Raw genomic sequence first — 19,102 nt, 5'->3', positions numbered from 1 at the left:
AAAAGAGACAGAATCCCAAGCAGGCTCTGTGCTGGCAGCACAGAGCTCAATGCAGGGCTTGAACTCACAAAACCACCAAGATCATGACCCGAGCTGAAACCAAGAGTTAGACACCCCAGCAACTAAGCCACCCAGGTGCCCTTTAAGGCTCTATTAATCCACTAGCACTTCTTAGGTGTTATTTCCTTTTAAGAGAAAAGAGTGGGTACTGAGCCTCACCCCCTTTTAGCGACACCAAAAGGCAACCAAGGACATGGAGAGTGGATATGGAGAACACCAATGCTCAATCAATAAACTGGCAGATGAAAAGAAGATGCCATGTTTTCTTTGCCTTTTTCTTTTTTTAATTAAAAAAAATTGTGAATGTTTATTTTATTTTATTCTTGAGAGACAGACAGACAGAGTGTGAGCAGGGTAGGGGCAGAAAGAGAGGGAGACACAGAGTCTGAGGCAGGCTCCAGGCTCTGAGCTGTCAGCACAGAGCCCGAGGCAGGGCTAGAACTCACTAACCTCGAGATCATGACCTGAGCCAAAGTCTGACACTTAACCGACTGAGCCACCCAGGAGCCCCTGCCTTTTTCAGAGACTGAGTCAAAAATTAGTTTCTAAAAAGGTAGTGTCCCTTTGTGAATAGCTGAAAAGAACTTTCTGTGTTTTTTTTTTTTAATCAGATGATTCTGATTAGTATATGCTCATTGTGGCTAAGTTGCTTATTAACATGTTAAGTAGGTGTCATTATCATAGTCCTTTCAAATTTTGCTGAGTGTTCCAAATATCTATTTCAAAATCACCATCCATGTTCACTATCAAAGCCATTATCTATAATTTCTCATCATGGATGACAAGCCAACACTTCACTTATAATTAGATAACCTTAGCATTTTTCAACTAAAAATTTACTTTCTCATCAATTTCAAATTTTCTACATTTTCTCCATAAAAGAATGTGCTTGAATCTTAAGAACTTATTTCACAACAATTCAACCTCATGCCTATGTGGTAGATAAGTACATAATAGGTTCTGTTAGCTGCTGATACAAAAGAAGTCGTTTTTTTACATTTGCCAGGCCCTGAATACTTGACTTGACACCTCCCTCTCTCCCCAAAATGCCAGTATCCCCAAATCCTGTAGGCTCCTTAAATCACTGTCCACTTCACTATGCTATACCCACTAAGTAAAATATGATGTTTTCGTCAACAGTAGAGGAGATAAAAGCAGGTCATGATAATAAATTGAAACTACAATTCCAAAACATGTTATTCACGTTAGGTCAGGTAAGTTTAAGTGCCTAAATGTAGAAACAGAATTCAGGTACCCTGAACCTAGGCATGGCAGGGATGGTGGACCTAAAAATCAGACCTTTACTAGAAATCACTCCTGGCTGGGGCGCCTGGGTGGCTCAATCGGTTAAGTGTCCTACTTCGGCTCAAGTGGTGATCTCATGGTTCGTGAGTTTGAGCCCCGCATCCCACTCCATGCTGACAGCTCAGAGCCTGGAGCCTGTTTCAGATTCTGTCTCCCTCTGTCTCTGCCCCTTCCCCACCCACACTGTGTGTGTGTGTGTCTCTCTCTCAAAGATAAATAAACATTCAAAAAAAAAAAAAAGAAAGAAATCACACCTGGTCTCTCAAAGAAAGGCCCCAGGGCTACCCCAGGTGGGCACATGGGTAGGAACCCCTATAGAGCCTCCAGAAAAGCTAACAGGAGCCATTACACAGACTACCCCAGTGAGAAAGACACATCAGGTTTCTCCAAGGACTGTGAAGGTCTTCCCTTCAACGGGTAGTGTTCTCAGCAGCAGGTGCCTGTGGAGAACAAAGAAGGGTAGGGTGCTGGGGGCTGAGAAGAAGCCCTATCCTAGCTTTTGCTGTGTCTATCAACATCTCTCCTGTTGCTGTCACCCTGACACCAGCTCTGGAAGGGCAAAGTGCCTCAGACATGGTTTGAATTCATCAGCAAATATGGCAACAATATCAAGTAGTCTAGGAAACCATCAAGGGCTTTATTACATTTTCTTTACTCTTCAATAAAACCATAGGATATGGTACTTTTTGACCTTTTCAAGATTCAAATTCCAAATTCCCCAGTAAAAGCCTGACATACGAAGCAAAAAATATTCTCCCTCACATGTTCAAAGTATGTATACTGTATAATGTTCAAAATCCATTTCCTTTTGAACTAGCCTTTAAAACTGAATCAGGGACAGAGAAAGGTTCCAGAGGCTTATTCTTGAGGGGCTGCCGGTCAGGGGGTAGGAGTTGGTGGAACTGGGAGGTGGGAAAGGGTGAAGAAACGGTTTGGCTTGAATGAAAAGGATAGTGATAATATCACTCACTTAATTTGGTGTGCTATTAGAAAACTCAGATTGAGGGGCGCCTGGGTGGCTCAGTGGGTTGGGCGTCCGACTTCGGCTCAGGTCAATCTCGCGGTCCATGAGTTCGAGCCCTGCGTCGGGCTCTGTACTGACAGCTCAGAGCCTGGAGCCTGTTTCAGATTCTGTGTCTCCCTCTCTCTCTGACCCTCCCCTGTTCATGCTCTGTCTCTCTCATCTCAAAAATAAATAAACGTTAAAAAAAATTTTTTTAACAAGAAAAAAGAAAATTCAGGTTGAAATAGATTGTCCAGGGGGCGCCTGGGTGGCTCAGTCGGTTAAGCATGTGACTTTGGCTCAAGTCATGATCTCATGGTTCCCGAGTTTGAGCCCCGCATCAGGCTCTGCACTGTGCACTGCTCTCTCCCTCTCTCTCTCTCTGCCCCTTCCCCAATTGCATGCTCTCTCTCTCAAAATAAATCAATAAACTTAACTTTAAAGAAAGGAAATGAAATAGATTGTCCAAGATGAAAATAAGAACCACCCAAAGAATGGAGAGGCAGAGGTGAGGAGTGTTGGAAAATGGAATAAAAATCAACTTGAGAACAGATATTTACACAGCCACACACAGCATTATTCACAGTGGCCAAAACACGGAAACAACCCAAGTGTCCACTGAAGGGTGAATGGATAAGTAGAATGTGGTACGTACACACAAGAGAATATTGTTCAGCCTTAAAAAGAAAGGAAATTCTGATACATGCTACCCCATGGATAAACCTTGTGGATGGTGAGTAGAATAAGCCAACAGGAAAAAGACAAATATCATATTATTCCACTTACATGAGGCACATGGAATAGCCAAATTCATAGAGACAGAAAGCAGAATGGTGGTTGCCAGAGGCTGGGGGAGAAGAGAATGAGGAGTTAGTGTTTCATGAATGTAGAGCTTCAGCTGGGCAGAAGCTCTGGACATGAATGGTGACAACTGTAGACAATGGGAATGTTCTTAACGCCACAGAAAAATACACTTTAAAATGCCTAAGATGTTAAATTTTGTTATGTACATTTTACAATTTTAAAAAATAAATATGTTTTTAAAAAAACCAACTTGCCCAGGCAAGCCAAAGGAAGAGAAAAAAAAAAAAAAAAAAAAAAAAAAAAAAACAGAAAATGACAATGTGTAATAATAAATTAAGTCAAAAAGAGTAAAACTAAATCCACTTATCTTAATAAATGGGAATGCCTTGAATTCCCTCTATCAGATCATAAGGATTTACAGGTTAGATTCAAAATCAAAGTCCAGCTATGTTCTATTCACAAGAGGCACACAGAAAACAAGTTTTAAAAAGAGATCAGCTTCCAATCCAGGCAAGATGGCAGCCTCTATTGAGACAGAGACCTTCCCACCTCTGAGAGCTAGAAGGACCGAACAGGCAGCAACAAAACATTTCATGTTGAGTGCAACTGGGTGGGGAGTCACAGATGCGATGGCCAGGGGCTTAGCTAATGCCTGAGCTGGAAGGAAAGTCAGGACCTCTGGTCCACAAGAGGTAGGGAAAACCAGAACTAAAACCAAAGCATAAAGCTCAAAGAATAAACACTCAATACATTTCTGGCAACCACATGAGGAAGGAACTCTCAAGCAAATAAATTAACAGAAATTGGTCCCAGGACGGTGATATCTGGAGCCTAACAGAAGTTCTGTAAAGCCTCTCTGAAGGAATGAATGCTCATTTTAGATCACGTGAGGTTTCCACAGCAAAAGGCCACTGAAGATGTGCTCAACCCCTCTGCCCCCTACAAAACACTATTACAAAATATACAAGAAACCACATCCCCTGCCCATGAGCAGATAACACACAGGAGTAGTCCACAGGACTTCTGGTAAGGGAAATACCAAAGGACAAGGCATATAAAACCATTTTTGCTTAAATTTATTAAAGACATAAAAGAGAGGATCAAGACCTTAAGAACAAAGTACTAAGACAGAAGAAAAGGCAGACTTAGAAAAGATAAAAATAGAAGGTTTGGAAATAAAAAACATAGTCATTGAGTTCAGAAACTCAAAGGACAGGTTCAAAAGCTGATAATAAACAGCTAAAAGGAGCTCATGAAATGGAAGAAACATGAGGAAGGTATTCAGAATGCAGCACAGAAAGACAGAGTCAGACAATCTGAACAAGAGGAAAACAGACTGGCAAGGTAGAAGGAAGTCCAGGATACATATGGAAAGACATGATCAATCCTCAAAAGGCTGAACTTGAGAACAGGATTCATGCTGTAAATCCACATTCACTGAAAGTGCAGACCATCCAGTCAAGAAGATAACTTAAAAAGCAACCCAAGAAAAGGAACATTTCTTACAAGCTGACTATAAGAACAGAATTTCTACAAAACCAGAGGCTAGAAGACATCCTCAAAATACTGAGGAAAAACAACTGTCAACCTAGAATTTTACAGCCAGATAAACAATCTTTCAAAAGATAGAGTGAAATAGAGAATTTTTTCAGACAAATTAACACTCACAAACTTTCACTGAAAGAATTGCTAAAGATGACTTTGACTAAAGAATAAATTAAAGCCCCAAGAAAGTAACAGAATATAAGAAGCAATGGTAAGCCAAAGAAACTGATAAATATGTGTTGACTACCAAAAGGTGTTGACTACAAAAATTACAGGGACAATAAAAGTCTCTAATGTTGTAGTAATTTTTTTAAGGCAGGAGTGGTGATATTAATATCAGATAAAGTGGAACCCAATACCAAAAGCTCACAACAAAGATGTATACTATGTTATGACAGAAGGTATCATCAATAAATAAGGCATAATCCTGAGAAACTTAACAGAAGTCCATGGGGGAGGGGAAGAAAAAAAAAAAAAAAGAGGTTAGAGAGGGAGAGAGCCACAGCATAAGAGACTCTTAAAAACCGAGAACAAACTGAGGGTTGATGGGGGGTGGGAGGGCGGGGAGGGTGGGTGATGGGTATTGAGGAGGGCACCTTTTGGGATGAGCACTGGGTGTTGTATGGAAACCAATTTGAGAATAATTTAATATTAAATAAATAAATAAATAAGGCATAGTCATAAACACATACACACAAAACAACATCAAGGTAAAAATAAATAAATAAAGCAATGCGGGCATCTGGGTGGCTCAGTCAGTTGAGCATCTGACTTCAGCTCAGGTCATGATCTTGTGGTTTGTGAGTTCAAGCCCCACACTGGGTGAAGATCCAGTGAAGATCCTCTTTCTCTCCCCACCCCCCCCTCCACTCCCCCACTCATGTGCATGTGGGCATGCACACATGCTCTCTCTCAAAAATAAATAAACATTTTAAATAAATAAATAAATAAATAAATAAATAAATAAATAACATAAAGCAAAGTCATAGAAATACAAGAATTCAAAACATAAAACAGGGGATGACTTTGATACACCTGTCAAACAATGTGACAAATCACACAGACCAAAAAAAAGTAAAATATTTAACTTTGAAAAAGTAACAATGTACTAATGATTTTAAAAACTACTAAATAACAAAAAGAAACTTGGCAAGCTGCATTGACTATCATTAAGTAAAACAAGAAATCAGTAACACAACAATGACACCCAACCTCCACCTCTCAAAAAAGACTATCTGCTAATTAAGAAAAGTTCTTTTACAGAACCCCAGAATCAAAATAAAAATCAAGACTAAAATTATAAACTTCTAAAAATGAATATAAGTGGAAGAACACTTTACTGAAATCTGTGAGCCACCTCAGGGGCTCAGTCAGTTAAGCATCCGACTCTTGATTTTGGCTCAGGTCATGATCTCACAGTTCATGAGATCAAACCCCATGCGGGGTTCTGCACTGACAGTGGAGAGCCTGCTTGGGATTCTCACACACACACTCTCTCTCTCTGTCTCTCTCTCTGCCCCTCCCCAACTTGTGCTGTCTCTCTCAAAATAAATAAATAAACATTAAAAAAATGAAAAAAATCTGTGTGCTACAAATATACCTATACACAGAATAAAATGGTAAATAATTGTTTTTATTATTTAAACAAGAATGAATATGTCAAATATGCAACCTAAAAATATACAAAACTAAGAAAATAAAACAAAACAGAGGAGGAATGTAATAAGGATAAAAAGTAGAACTTAATGAACTAGAAATGATTATAATAGACAGCAAGTGACAATTTTCAAGTAGAAAAAAATAAATAAAACCAAAAGCCAAAATTTGCTGAGATGACAACTTGAACAGACCAATATGTAAGACAATTAATGGTTATTAATCTAGCACTTAAAATAGGCAATAGGTTTTACAGATGAGCTAACTTTACAAAGAACAGCTCTTTCCCATGCTAATCCACAGACAAATATGGAAAACTCAACAATTTATTTTACAAAGCCAGCACAACTTAACAAAACTTAATAAAGATAGCGTGTGCCAGTGAACATGCATGGACACACAAACTACAGCCCACCTTTGTATGTAATCATAGAAGCAAACATCTTAATACATTAGCACATGAATTCCAATACTATGTTAAGAGAATAAGTGATAAGGATTATTTCAGAAATCCAAGGATAATTCAATGTTAGGAAATCTATCAACGTACTTCAGTTTATCGATTACTGAAGGAGAAAAACCAAGGGATTATATAAATACACAACTGAAAATACCTGAAAAATTAACTACCTACGTATGAATTTTAAACTCCTAGTGTGAATGCTAGACTAGAGAGCAGGCAGGAGAAATATTTATAAGGAACACTTTGGGGACATTGGCAAAACTTGAATATGGACTGTTGTGTCACTGTTCGTTTCCTGACTTTTATTAGTGCCCCATGTGTACATTATGCCCTTACAAGGAAAGACTGAAGTATTTAGGGGAAAGGAAGCATGAGGTCTGCAATGTACCTGCAAGTGGTTTAGAAAAAATATGTAGATAGATGCATTACTGATGGATCCGTTGGTCAATCAGACGTTTGGGCATCTGCAAATGATAAAGCTAATGAGGCAAAAAAAAAAAAAAAAATGTTAATAATTGGTGAATTATTAACATAACCTAGATTAAGGAGTCTTAGGGCTTTTCTTAGAACTTCTCCACAAGTTTGAAATTGTAGCAAAATTTAAGTATTCAAACTTACCTAGTTACTAAGAAATAAAATCAAACATCGGCTTAAAGCAATGAAATGAAAGCCATTCCTGCTAAAATGAAAAACAAGACGTCGGTGTTTCCTTTCAAACTATCCTTTGAAATTATTGAGGTTTCAATCAATGCAATGACTAAAAGAAATAAGCAGTAGAAAACAAATATTGAAATATGAGAAATACTGGACACGAAAACATAAAATTATTTATAGGTGACATGAATGTAGGTATCGAAAGACCAAAGTTACTTAAAAATAGAATAAGTAATGGGACACCTGGGTGGCTCAGTTGGTTAAGAGTCTGACTTCAGCTCAGGTCATGATCTCACAGTTCATGAGTTTGAGCCCTGCGTCGGGTTCTGTGTTGACAGCTAAGAGCCTGGAGCCTGCTGGGATTCTGTGTCTCCCTCTGTCTCTGCCCATTCCTGCTCACACTCTGTCTCTCTCAAAAATAAACATTAAAAAAAATTTTTTTTAATAGAATAGATAAAGGGTGCCTGGCTACCTCAGCTGGTTGAGCATCCAACTCTTAATTTCAGCTCAGGTCCTACTCTACGGTTGTGGGATCAAGCCCCACATTGGGCTCCTTGCTGAGTGAGCACGGAGCCTGTTTGGGATTCTCTCTCTCCCTCTCCCTCTGCCCCTCTCCTTGCTCATGCTCTGTCTCTTTAAAAAAAAAAGGGCATCTGGGGGGTTCAGTTGGTTAAGCATCCAGCTCTTGATTTCAGCTCAAGTCATGATCTCACGGTTCACGGGTTCACACCCCTGCTTGGGATTCTCTCTCTGCCTCTCTCTCTCTGCCCCTCCCCTACTTGTGCTCATGCACACGTATGTGCACACTCTCTCTCCAAATAAATAAACTTAAAAACAATGAGTTTAAGAAAATAAGTAAATAAAATAAACAGAATAAGAAAATTTCTTAAATAAAAGAAACAAACCATTTCTCTCTAAAGGAGCAGTAACTGTCAAATGCTCATCAGGAGAATAAAAATATGAAGACGGCATTATCTTGTATCATGAGTAAGCAAGAATAGGTGAACTGCACCTTGTCTGTCCACTTGCCCTCTCTTTATTTGAAATTGCCTGGTGTATCTTTTCCAGTTTTTTGTTTTATTTTCAGCCTTTCCAGCTTTTTTTTTAGGTATATCTCTGGATCTTGCTTTGTTAGTCACCTGAAAAGGTTTTTTAACTAGGTTAATTAAGCCCATTTACATATATTAATACAGTCTATATATTTGGCATCAGCTTTGGCAGATTTTTTTTAACCGTACATTTAAAACACCTACACGCATACACAAAGTCTTTAGGCATGTGGGCTTGCAGTTTCTGCTTGCTTTCTCTATCTCTCTCTGCATTTCTTTAGGTATGCAAGAAGGATGTGGGTTCTAGTTACTACTTTTATATTAGTACCTTGTATAACCCCCTCAGTAACCTCTTCTTTTAGATATTATGACCTCACTGCTACAAGCAATAATGCAAGTAGCCAGGAGATGCTTCTTCCTCCCTCACTCTTCTCAAAACATCAGCTTGAGTCTCTAGTATTAATTTGGTGCTAGTCTTTATAGTCTTAAATAAATTTAACTTTCTCCTACTTGCTTCGTTGGCCTCAAGAGACATTTTCTACTCCTAGTTAATTTAGCTAATGTGACAAGGAGTGTATGCTACTTTCTCTTTACTTTCCCCTCATCTCCTACCATTTATTTTTTTAACTGCACAATTCTATATAATCAAAGCACGTAACACTTATGCATTGATTTGCTCCCCTATTGTCATGTTTTAGGGGTTTTTTTTAATTTAAATTTATTTATTAATTTTTGAGAGAGACAAAGACAGTGTGAGCAGGGGAGGGGCAGAGAGAGAGGGAGAGAGAGAGAATCCCAAGCAGGCTCTGCACTGTCAGCGCAGAGCCAGAAGCAGGGCTAGAACTCATAAAACTGTGAGATCGTGGCCTGAGCAGAAACCGAGAGTCAGACACTTAACCGACTAAGCCACCCAGGTGCCCTGTCATGTTTTAGTTCTCCAGTTAAATATAGTCAACGTTCATCCCTATGATTTATGAAAATCTTTGACAGTCATCATACCGTTTTCTGAAGCTCATTATTTAGTAAACTCCTCCTGGGTTCAATATTACCAGTTATTGCAAATGGAAAACTCTGTGTCTGTGGACTTTTAAAAAGGACACTTATCTGAATATAGGATGTTTGGTTCAAGTAGTAAGTATATTAAAAACACTGAGATTCTCATTCCAGGTGAGTCAGCAAGCACACATTACCCTGTGTCTCCCACTGATTACACCTGTAAGACCTAACAGAATGCATAGAATAAACAGCTTGAAAACTCTGAAAAATAAGGTACCAGGTGGACTAGGGAAGAACAATACAATTCAAAGTACCACCAAATTGGCAGTACTTTATCATTTTTCCCTCTTCAGTACCCCCTAGCCAAAGCTCAGCACAGCCTGAAACCCAAAATTGAACACTCATGCAACCAGAGAGCCTGGAAGCCCTCTAGTTCTGGCTCAAGGATTTGGAAATATGCCTCCCAATGCCATAAAAGAGTAAGGCAATAGCCATTGTCTTCTCTTTTGGATTTCTCTTTCTTCTTACTCTCACACCCCCGCCCCCACACAATACCATAGCAGCAGCAAGAACAGGCAAGGCACGGAAGAATCTTCCTCTCTGAGTGTGGGAGCTTGGTCCCAAGAAGACAGGGAAAAGCCTTGTTGCTGATTCTCTGTCCTCCTACTGTATGTCCCCTAGCCAAATGCAGGCACAGGAATTATGCAGCAAAGTGAGGTAAAGCCCTAGCTTCCTTGGAGGACTGGATAAGGAAAGCCCCAGGAACATAGAAGACACCCATATCACAGAGAGGAAGGAGCCAGAGAAAGAGATCCCTGAAGTTTGTTTATGAACTCATGGGCTCATCTGCAAGGTATGCATGTGTACATACTACCTTAAACAGAAAACACAAACTTTGGGAACAGATCTACAGGACAGATCACCATCTAATCACCAGACTGGCCACTGAGTGGCACATGTGCAGGACAGATCTGAATAGGACTGCAGAGATTTTGAAAAATGAACTGACGTTAGAACCACAACCCACAGTAAGCTGGTCACAACTTGTGGTCTAAACTCAGGAGGAAAGAGAGCCTGCTAAAAACAAAACCATCAATAGTCTCCTTAGGGTTCAAACAATATCCAGAGACTCACAACATAATATTCAATATGTCTAGGACACAATCCAAAATTATTCAGCATGCACAGATTCAGGAAAAATGTCAACTTCCATGGGAAAACAATGATAGATTTTGGAATTCTCAAACAAAAAGACTTTAAAGCAACAATAAAAATGCTCCAATGAGTAAGGGTCACTATTTTGGAAATGAAAGAAAACTACACAAAAGTAAGGGGGAAAAAATAGGAGATATGAAGAAGAACCAAAGGGAAATTTTTTAAGTGAAAAGATAATAAGTAAAATAAAAACTCATTGGATGAGTTCAATGGCAGAATGGAAATGACAGGAGAAAATGTCTGTCACCTTCTTGGCAATGACAATTTATATCACCATGGATTTCTATCAGAAAACATGGAGGACAGCAGGAATGGGGATTTTTTTTAAGGGATTAGGATATTTTTATTATTATTATTATTGGAATTAGGATGTTTTTAAACCCTAAAAGGAAAGAATTGCCAACCCAGAATTCTATACCTAGTGAAAATGCCCTTCAGGAACAGAGATGAAATAAAGGCATCCTAAAGTAAAGAATAAGTGGACACAGATATTTTAAAGTTCATATGGAATAACAGCTAAGGCACTTTTGAAAAAGCAAAGAGTGTGGAGGCTCATGCTTTACCAGAGTGAAACATGCGGTTACTATAATCAAAATAATGATGCTGCATTGACTTTGTAATAGACAATTTAAAAAGTAAAACTGAATAGAGCCCCAAAACAGAACCACATAGGATATTTGTCTGAAAGCAAATAAAGTTATGCCCTTTTTTTTCATACCATATGCAAAAGCAATTCTGGATGAGTTAAAATCTGAAAACATCAGAAGGAAGTTGAAAAGAAGTATCTGTGTGACCTCTGTAATGACGACCCCTTTAACTCAGAGATAAGAACCCTGAAACTGTAAAAGAGAAAACAAATGAAACGGACTACATAAAAAGTCCTTAAATTTTCTATAGGGCAAAAGATGCCAAAAATTAAGCCAAATGAGAAGTGAAGATATTGCAAGAAAATACTTGCATATAATAAAGGAACCATGGAAATGCAGATCAAATGAAAACAGGAATGTCTTTTTTCTCCCATAGGGTAAATACAAATCCTGTATTTGTAACATCCTGTGCTGGGGAGAGGGTGGCAAAGGGCACACTTATAAAATGCTCCTGTGGTTAGGAATGACTACAATCTTCTGTGGAAGTTAATCTGGCAACGTCCAACAAAATTCTAAATTTGAATACCCTGTGGCAAATCCACTTTGGGGAATTTGCATTCAAAAACAAGGATTGGCCCCTAAGGTTAGATAAGCAGCAATGTTTGTAGAGACGGAGAACTGCTACAACCAGAATATCTCCAACAGGAGGAGAATGGAATACATTATGATAATTCATACTATGGACTCTAATACAGTCATTACAAATAATGGGGATAATGATAATAATGGGTTATGGCTGGGGATATTTAGTATATACTAGACTTAAAAAGTCACAGAGTAAGGTGTACGGTACAATCCTTTTGTAAATCTTTTTAAAAGAAAAGAAACATATTCCACACATATACATGAATTTTCACACTTTTGTGATTGTAAAGAAAAGCATGGAACATTACCAACACTGGTAATACAGGTTACCTCTAGGTATAGAATTGGGATAGAAGGAGGCACTGCTCTCATTTTTTCTTTGTTTCAGTTACTGCAACAAGTATATACTGCCTTTGGGCTATGAAAAAATCCAACTTGGTTGCTTTTACAGAAAAAAAAATATACATACACATACATACACAGTTACACAGTCGGTTCCCAATGACTATGTCTTTATCAACTATGTAACTGGTAATGTGGATAATTCACATTGTGAATTTGTCTCTGATGTCCTGGGCCTTACGAAATTTTCAAAGAAACATAATGAAGCTTCCCTGCTAAAGGGTAACTACTCAAGACCTAGCTCCGTGAGTCTTAGAAACTCTTCTTATAGATCACCAGCTCTCAAAATGGGCTGGACCTTCATCTATGAGGGAGTCAGTCTACCCCCCAACTCCCCGCTGGGTAGCAAGGACCCAGGGCAGGAATGCCATTTGAAGGTGGTCTGCAGGTGATTGATATACCAACTGCCCCGCTGCCTCTCTCCACCTTTGCCAAGGTACTCCCTAAACCTTACATATCCATCCTGAATGTGATGCCTCGCCAAATTTTTCTTGAATCTTCACCTTTCCATGCATGTTTTGTGTTTTTCCTAAGAAACAGGTGTGACCTCCTTGAGGCCTTTACCTTTGACTCTTTACTACTGTGCTTTTTTATTCCATCCCCTCTGCCTCTGCCTGGGGCGGGGGGGGGGGGGGGGGTGGTGAGGTGCACAGTTTAAGTCTAAGGGCTGGAAGTATGGCCTCTAACTTCAAAGCAACTAAGTTCAAACCCAACAGTGCCCACTTCTTAGCTGGGTAACCTTAAGCAGGTGTGATGGTTAATTTTATGTGTCCACATGACTGGGCTAGAGGATGCCCAGATAGCTGGTAAAAGGTTTCTGTGAGTGTGTGGGAGAGATTAGCATTTGCATCAGTCGACTGACTAATGGCCCTCACCAAGATGGGCAGGCATCATCCTATTCTTTGAGGGCCTGCAGAGAACAAAAAAGACAGAGGATGGGTGATTTCACATTCTCTGACTCAGCTGGGACATCCGTCTTCTCCTGCCCTTAGATACCAGCACTCCTGGTTCTCAGATGTTCAGACTTGCACCAGGAATTAAACCACTGACCCCTGGTTGTTGGCCCTTTGGACCCAGAGTGAATTATACCACCGGCTTTCCTGATGGCAAGATCACGGGCTTTCTATGCTTCCATGTCAGCCAGTTCAAGTGAATGAAGGAGCAAGCTATTGGTTCTTTATCTGCAGAACCTCGACTAATAAATACAGCAAGTGATTTAATCGCCCTTCATCTCAGTGTGCTCAGCAGAGGCTGCCAAGACTTCTTAGGGCTCAGGCCCAGCATTGAGACTGCCTCTGTTATCAGGATTCTACTGGCTAAGCAAGTCAGAAGCCGGGTCCAAATTCAAGTGGAGGGAACTGCACAAGAGCGTGAGCACCGAGGGCCACAGACGAAATGTGCTATCACACCATATAAGACACTAAGCTTTAACGTCTGGCATGCAGTACGGGCTCAAAAAATGTGAGCTCTTTTTCTGATGCATTACTTTTTCTTAAATAGAGGCAACTCATTTTTACAGTGAGTCTTCATTACGTGCAAAGCATAGAGAAGGCCTAGAAATCTAGAGATTTCTAGAGCCCTCATATTTCATTACAGAAGATGCAGAGGAACCAGAGTGTGACCCTAACCCCACAATCTGATTTCAGTATAAAGTCAGATACCCCAGTCACTGTTCTTAAATGAAAAATACCCTTTCAGGGAAGTTTCCAGGTCTCAGGGGATAGGCATACATAAGGTAAGGGGCCAATGTTAACCACTCACAGCCATGCTAACATGCAAACCTGTCCCAGCATAACTAGAATCAACCACCACTTCTACAAAGGACAGAAGCAATACGTGAAAAATGGAATACACTGTATTAAAAGAATTTCAATGGTGCTTGCAGCAGATTAAGTTTGAAGAAAGAAAACAAGGCAATGAGAAAGAGGATGTGAGGGGGTAGGGTAGGAGACAGATGGAGGGTGGAAGTTACTTTAAAACCTCAAAAATGTAGGCAGAGTTTGTGTTCATTGTTGTCCCCAGAACCCAGAGAAATGCCTGCACATAGACACAATTGCAGAACCACTCTGAATTGTGGGAAGTTAAAACGAATAGGTTGTAGTCGTTGAAAGGAATAACACCGGAAATGCAAAGTGAATTATTGTTTTACATACTTACTTGCCTCTTTAGACTAAACTGGAGTATGAATTTTTCACATGAATAGTTTTACCACCGTGTCCAGGTAATGTTTTCCCTTTTGGCTTTATTCTTAAAAGGCAGCTGTTTTTCATTGCCCTTTGGGAGTACCAAAATCATAGCTAAGGCTAAGTGGGAGAAAGGGAGGCTCAGGGAGGAGCCAGGAAGTGAAGCTAATTTACCAGTCTGCCACCTGTAGGCTGGTTGCAGCAGACATAAACATCAGTGCCCACAAAACAGACGACATGAAAATAATGCATATTAAATAATGCTAAAAACTGAGCAACAGATGTGTGAAAACTATATATAGTGGTCCGTTTGAATCATGGCTCCCCGGTTCCTGCCTCCAACCTCCTCTCTCTGATTTAAACACTCTGAGCTGTGGCCACACATACTGTTGTTCCTAATCAGCTCTCCAAGACTCAACCGTGGTCTGAAATAAGCTTTGAAAATTAATACCCCCATTAGGATGAAGGACCACACCTGTATCGATCAGGGTGTCTCACAGTCAGTTTTACTCAGATCCCATTTTAAAAACCATGCGTGAACTTGGGAGAACAGAGGCCATTACAAAAGAGCAACAACACGAAAAAAGCAAAGCTGGGTAGAATTGTTAAATTTCAACATTCAAGAACAAACAGCAAACGTTCATTACAAAGGCTTAGTTTGGATTTCTGGAGATGGAATTAAAACATACTGAGTTTGCAGCTTAAGCCTATAAAATGTACTCCAGCACCATAAACCAAATGTAGTTACAGATGTCAAGAGTTCTCAGAGCAAGTGCTTCTCTTCACAAATGCCCTGCGTGTATTTCTTCCATTTCCGTAAGTCCATTCTTTACTAATGTAAGGAAAACACAACTGTCATCAAAAGGCTATAAAATGCCCCCCCCCCCAATTAACTCTTGGGGACGGATGATCACTTCCTGAAAATAGAGCTCTCCTGGTGGCTTTCTCCTGTGGAGGATTCTTAGTCACTGGCTTCTCTAATTTGGGGGTCAACAGCCTGAAAATCGGGCACCGTGGAGGTCTGAAGCTCAGAAAACACGCCCCCGGACGCCGGCTTCGGGTCGCCTGCACAGTCCCGCCGCCCCCAGAGCACTGCGTTCCAGACGCACGCGGGAAACGCGAAATCCCCAACGCCAAGTCTCTGAATGGCCGCAGGGGGACCAGCCGTTCTCCGCGCCGGGACTGACCAGCACCCGGACGGGACGCGCCCAGCACGCCGCACCCCCCCCCCCGCCCCGCCCCAGGCCCCAGCTCCGGCCGCCGCGAAGGCGAGACGCGCGCAGAGTCGCAGCCCCGCACCTGGTTCGGACCCCGCCTCCCCGCTTCTGTCAGGGCCTCTTGGCTGCTGGGTCCGGCACCGAGTCCGGCCGGGGCGCGTCGCGAGTCGCGGGTCCCCAGAGCGCAGAGTCCCCGAGGCCCCAGTGGAGACCCCGCGGCCGGTCGCGCGCGCGCTGCCCACCCTCACCCGGAGGAGGGCGGGCGCCCGGCTTCGGTTCCCTCCAAGAAAAGTAACTCGGGGATCAGCTCTCCAGGAAAGGGAAAGCGATGCTCCGAGAGCGGTAAGGTCCCCGGAGTTATTCAGCCCGGAGTTTTCTGAACTGCACCCCGCGCTGCAGCAGCTCGGCCCCGGGTGTTCGCGCCCCGAACTTCGTGCCCTCGGTGCCGTCCCGGGCGGGCCACAGCCTCGGGGTCCGGAGCACACCTCCCCTGCCCGGCCGAAGACACTCACCGAGAAGCCAGCCCAGAAGGGACAGGAGTGGCGGACGCGGGCCGAGGTGGTGAGCGCCAGTGCGGCGAAGCTCACCGCCACGATGAGGCATCCGAGCGCCATCTGCGTGGCCCCGAGCGCCAGCACGATGCGGGAGCGGCCCGGGCACTCGCGCAGGCGGGACAGGCTGCGGGGCAGCGCGGCGGGGCGCGGCGCGCGGGGACCGCCGGCCCGAGGCATCGCGCCGGGCGCCCGCACGCCTCGCCCCGCTCCCGCCCGGCCTCGGCGCGCGCCGCCGCCGCCGCCGCCTCTCCTCACAGAGGGTCCGAGGCAAGTTGCGCCGGGCGAGGGGACGGCCTTCCCGCGGGCCGCGGGGGCTGCGGCGGCCGCGCTCCGGGAGCGGGCCGGGCCGGGCGGGGAGCCGGGCGCCCGCTGCCCCTGCCCGTGCCCGCGCCCATGCCGCCGCCGCCGCTCCGCAGGGCCGCCCGCCCGCCGGCCGCGCCGCGCTGCGCCCTCTCCCGCCCGCCCCGCGCGTTCTCTCGCCCGAGCGCGGGCGCGAGCCGCCGCCGCTGCCGCGTGCCGGGGGCGAGCCTCCGCCGTCCCCGGGCGCGAGCCCCGCCGCCGCGCGCCTGGCCGGGACTGGGGGCCGGAGCGCGAGCCGGCAGCGGGTGGGCGCAGGTGCGGTCCCCGCGGCCGGGCCTCGGCGCTCTCGCCTCCCGCGCGGGACGGGAGTGGGGACCGCAGGCGCTTCAAGGTCGAGGGCAGCAGCCTCCGCGACCGAACCCTGAGTCCGCGGGAGCCGGGCCCCGAGGGCCGGCCGGAGCCGCAGGGACCGAGCCGCGGGCCGAGCCCGGGGCCAGCCCGGGACCCGGGCTTTCCGCGGCGGCGGGGGCGGAAGGTGCAGGGGGAGACCGCGCGGCCAGTCGGGGAGAGGAGAGGAGAGGAGGTGAATTCCGAGCGCGCTGCCCCAGGTGTGGCGCGCAGCAGCGCCTACCAAATGCGGAATTCCAAGATCCAAGATGCCGCTTTTCTGCAGTTCCGCAATTTCCCAAGCCATCGTCTGAGAACTGGGCCCGGGAGGACTCGGCATTTAAAACATTCCCAGTTCACAAACGGACGTCTCTTACCCACCTTTAGTTTGCAGGGCTCTTGATGCAAATGAAAAGTTTGGGCTTAAAACAAATTGCACAAAACGAATTTCAATGAACAACGTCAGTAAGGGCCTATTAAATCGTCCCTACTCCCTTTAGCCAGTATAAGGTTTTAAATTGTCAGCTTCTTTGAGATGCCAAGAAAACTTGGAAGTTCTGATTGTCATAATTCACTTTGTGGCCCTGTTGATGTGACAACTTTAAGACCGCTGGTGTTGAAAAGGATGTGTTCACGTATTAAGAGACCCATGAGTGTTAGGAAGTCTGAAGGAATCAAGCTAAAAAGGCGAAGTTCATAGTAATAAAGGGCAATGGGAGGTCATTCCCCAGGCCATTTTTTCACAATTGTACTGTGGAACTGAAGGAGTCGCCTGCTGGACCCGAAACACTGGAGAGTCTCGCCCGGAACATCTCAGTTGCTGGTGCTTGAAATTTCACCGTTAGAGATATTGATTCCTTTGGGGCTTGACGAGGCTCTATTAAAATGCAAATTCCTCTTGAAGGGGCAATAGCTCAAGCCTTTATCAGCCAACACTTTAGCAGGAATGGGATTTATTTTCCAATTTAAAGGGATGGCCAAGGGATGAACTGGGGGTGGGGAATTCCACAGATAAAGTGGCTGACCTCAAAAAGCTGGACTGTGGCCAAACTCTGCCTTTTCCTCCAGTTTTTATCTATAACATGGCTGAGCCTCAGGCTGGCGTCATTTAGAGCACTGGAGTACAAATTCAAATTTCCTGGAGACATTCTCTATCTAGAAATTCTCAGGCAGCACTTTTTAAGGTCTTGGCACAATACCAAAGCAAGATCCTTGGACTGCCAGGATGTTAGGTTCTCACTGGAGTCACCTCCCTCCTTCATCCATTTCTCCACAATAGTTTACAAGGGATTCTTAGCACCAGGCCCTCTTAGGCTCCTAAAATACATAAGTGAACAAAACAGACAAAATCCATGTCTTCAGGGTAGGAGAGAAACAGACAGTAAACAGAATAAATAAGTAAATTACAGAGTTATTGAATTATGTAATATTCCAAAATTATGTTAAGCACCCACTATGTGCCAGACCCTGAGGATGTAAGGATTAGCAAAAGCCACCAAGGTAAGGAATGTTCAGTCTAGTGGTTAGATTGACAGTACACAGATCATTGTTCCAAGGCCTACTGCAGCTGGGTTCAGTGTGACGGAGAATTCTACATGGTGCCAAAAACCAGATAATAAGGAGCTTTGGAAAGAGCTTTCTGACCACAATATAGAAAATGTGGTGCCTAACTAGGGTATCTGTCCTATCCTTTGGGGGTCCCCAAATATGGGGTGATGGTCAGGTGGAAGCCCTTGGCAAGGGAGGTGCCTCTCACCTGAGGCAGAACAAAAGAGTTAGAAGGGAGCAGTGGACAGGACAGCTGAGGAGAGGTGGTGGGAGGGTGCTGCTTTTAAGGAGGGAAGGCAAGGAGGTAGGGCTACAAATGGAATTTTCTCTGTCTTGGTAACTGTGCCTAGTTGTAAGTAGCCCATTGGTCAGTTAAGGCCTATGGATATTTTGAGGTGAATTGCCTAATGGGCCTGTCTGTATCCAGCCAGGTGGTCACTGTGGGACCTTTCCATTACTCAAGTCTGTTTGCCTAAAAGCAACCTCTACAGAAAATGGATTGAGGGATGCCCAAGAGAATGTACAGTTT

At 43.6% G+C, this 19,102-nt stretch overlaps 1 protein-coding gene across 4 annotated transcripts in view; it reads right to left on the bottom strand.

The window, feature by feature from the left end:
• Window positions 1–16,724, bottom strand: part of FAM189A1 (family with sequence similarity 189 member A1) — a 466,939-nt gene extending 450,215 nt beyond the window's left edge. For all 4 annotated transcript variants that reach the window (XM_045448858.1, XM_045448859.1, XM_045448860.1 and 1 more), the window contains exon 1: window positions 16,297–16,724. In XM_045448858.1, coding sequence (XP_045304814.1) covers window positions 16,297–16,515 — 219 coding nt within the window. In that variant the 5' untranslated portion in view covers window positions 16,516–16,724. The remainder of the gene's footprint in view (window positions 1–16,296) is intronic.
• Between the last annotated feature and the right edge of the window lie 2,378 nt (window positions 16,725–19,102).

Source organism: Leopardus geoffroyi, chromosome B3, assembly GCF_018350155.1.
Source record: "Leopardus geoffroyi isolate Oge1 chromosome B3, O.geoffroyi_Oge1_pat1.0, whole genome shotgun sequence".
NCBI lineage: Eukaryota > Metazoa > Chordata > Mammalia > Carnivora > Felidae > Leopardus > Leopardus geoffroyi.
The sequence above is the reverse complement of the archived record's forward strand: the minus strand, read 5'-3'. Positions and strand labels throughout refer to the sequence as shown.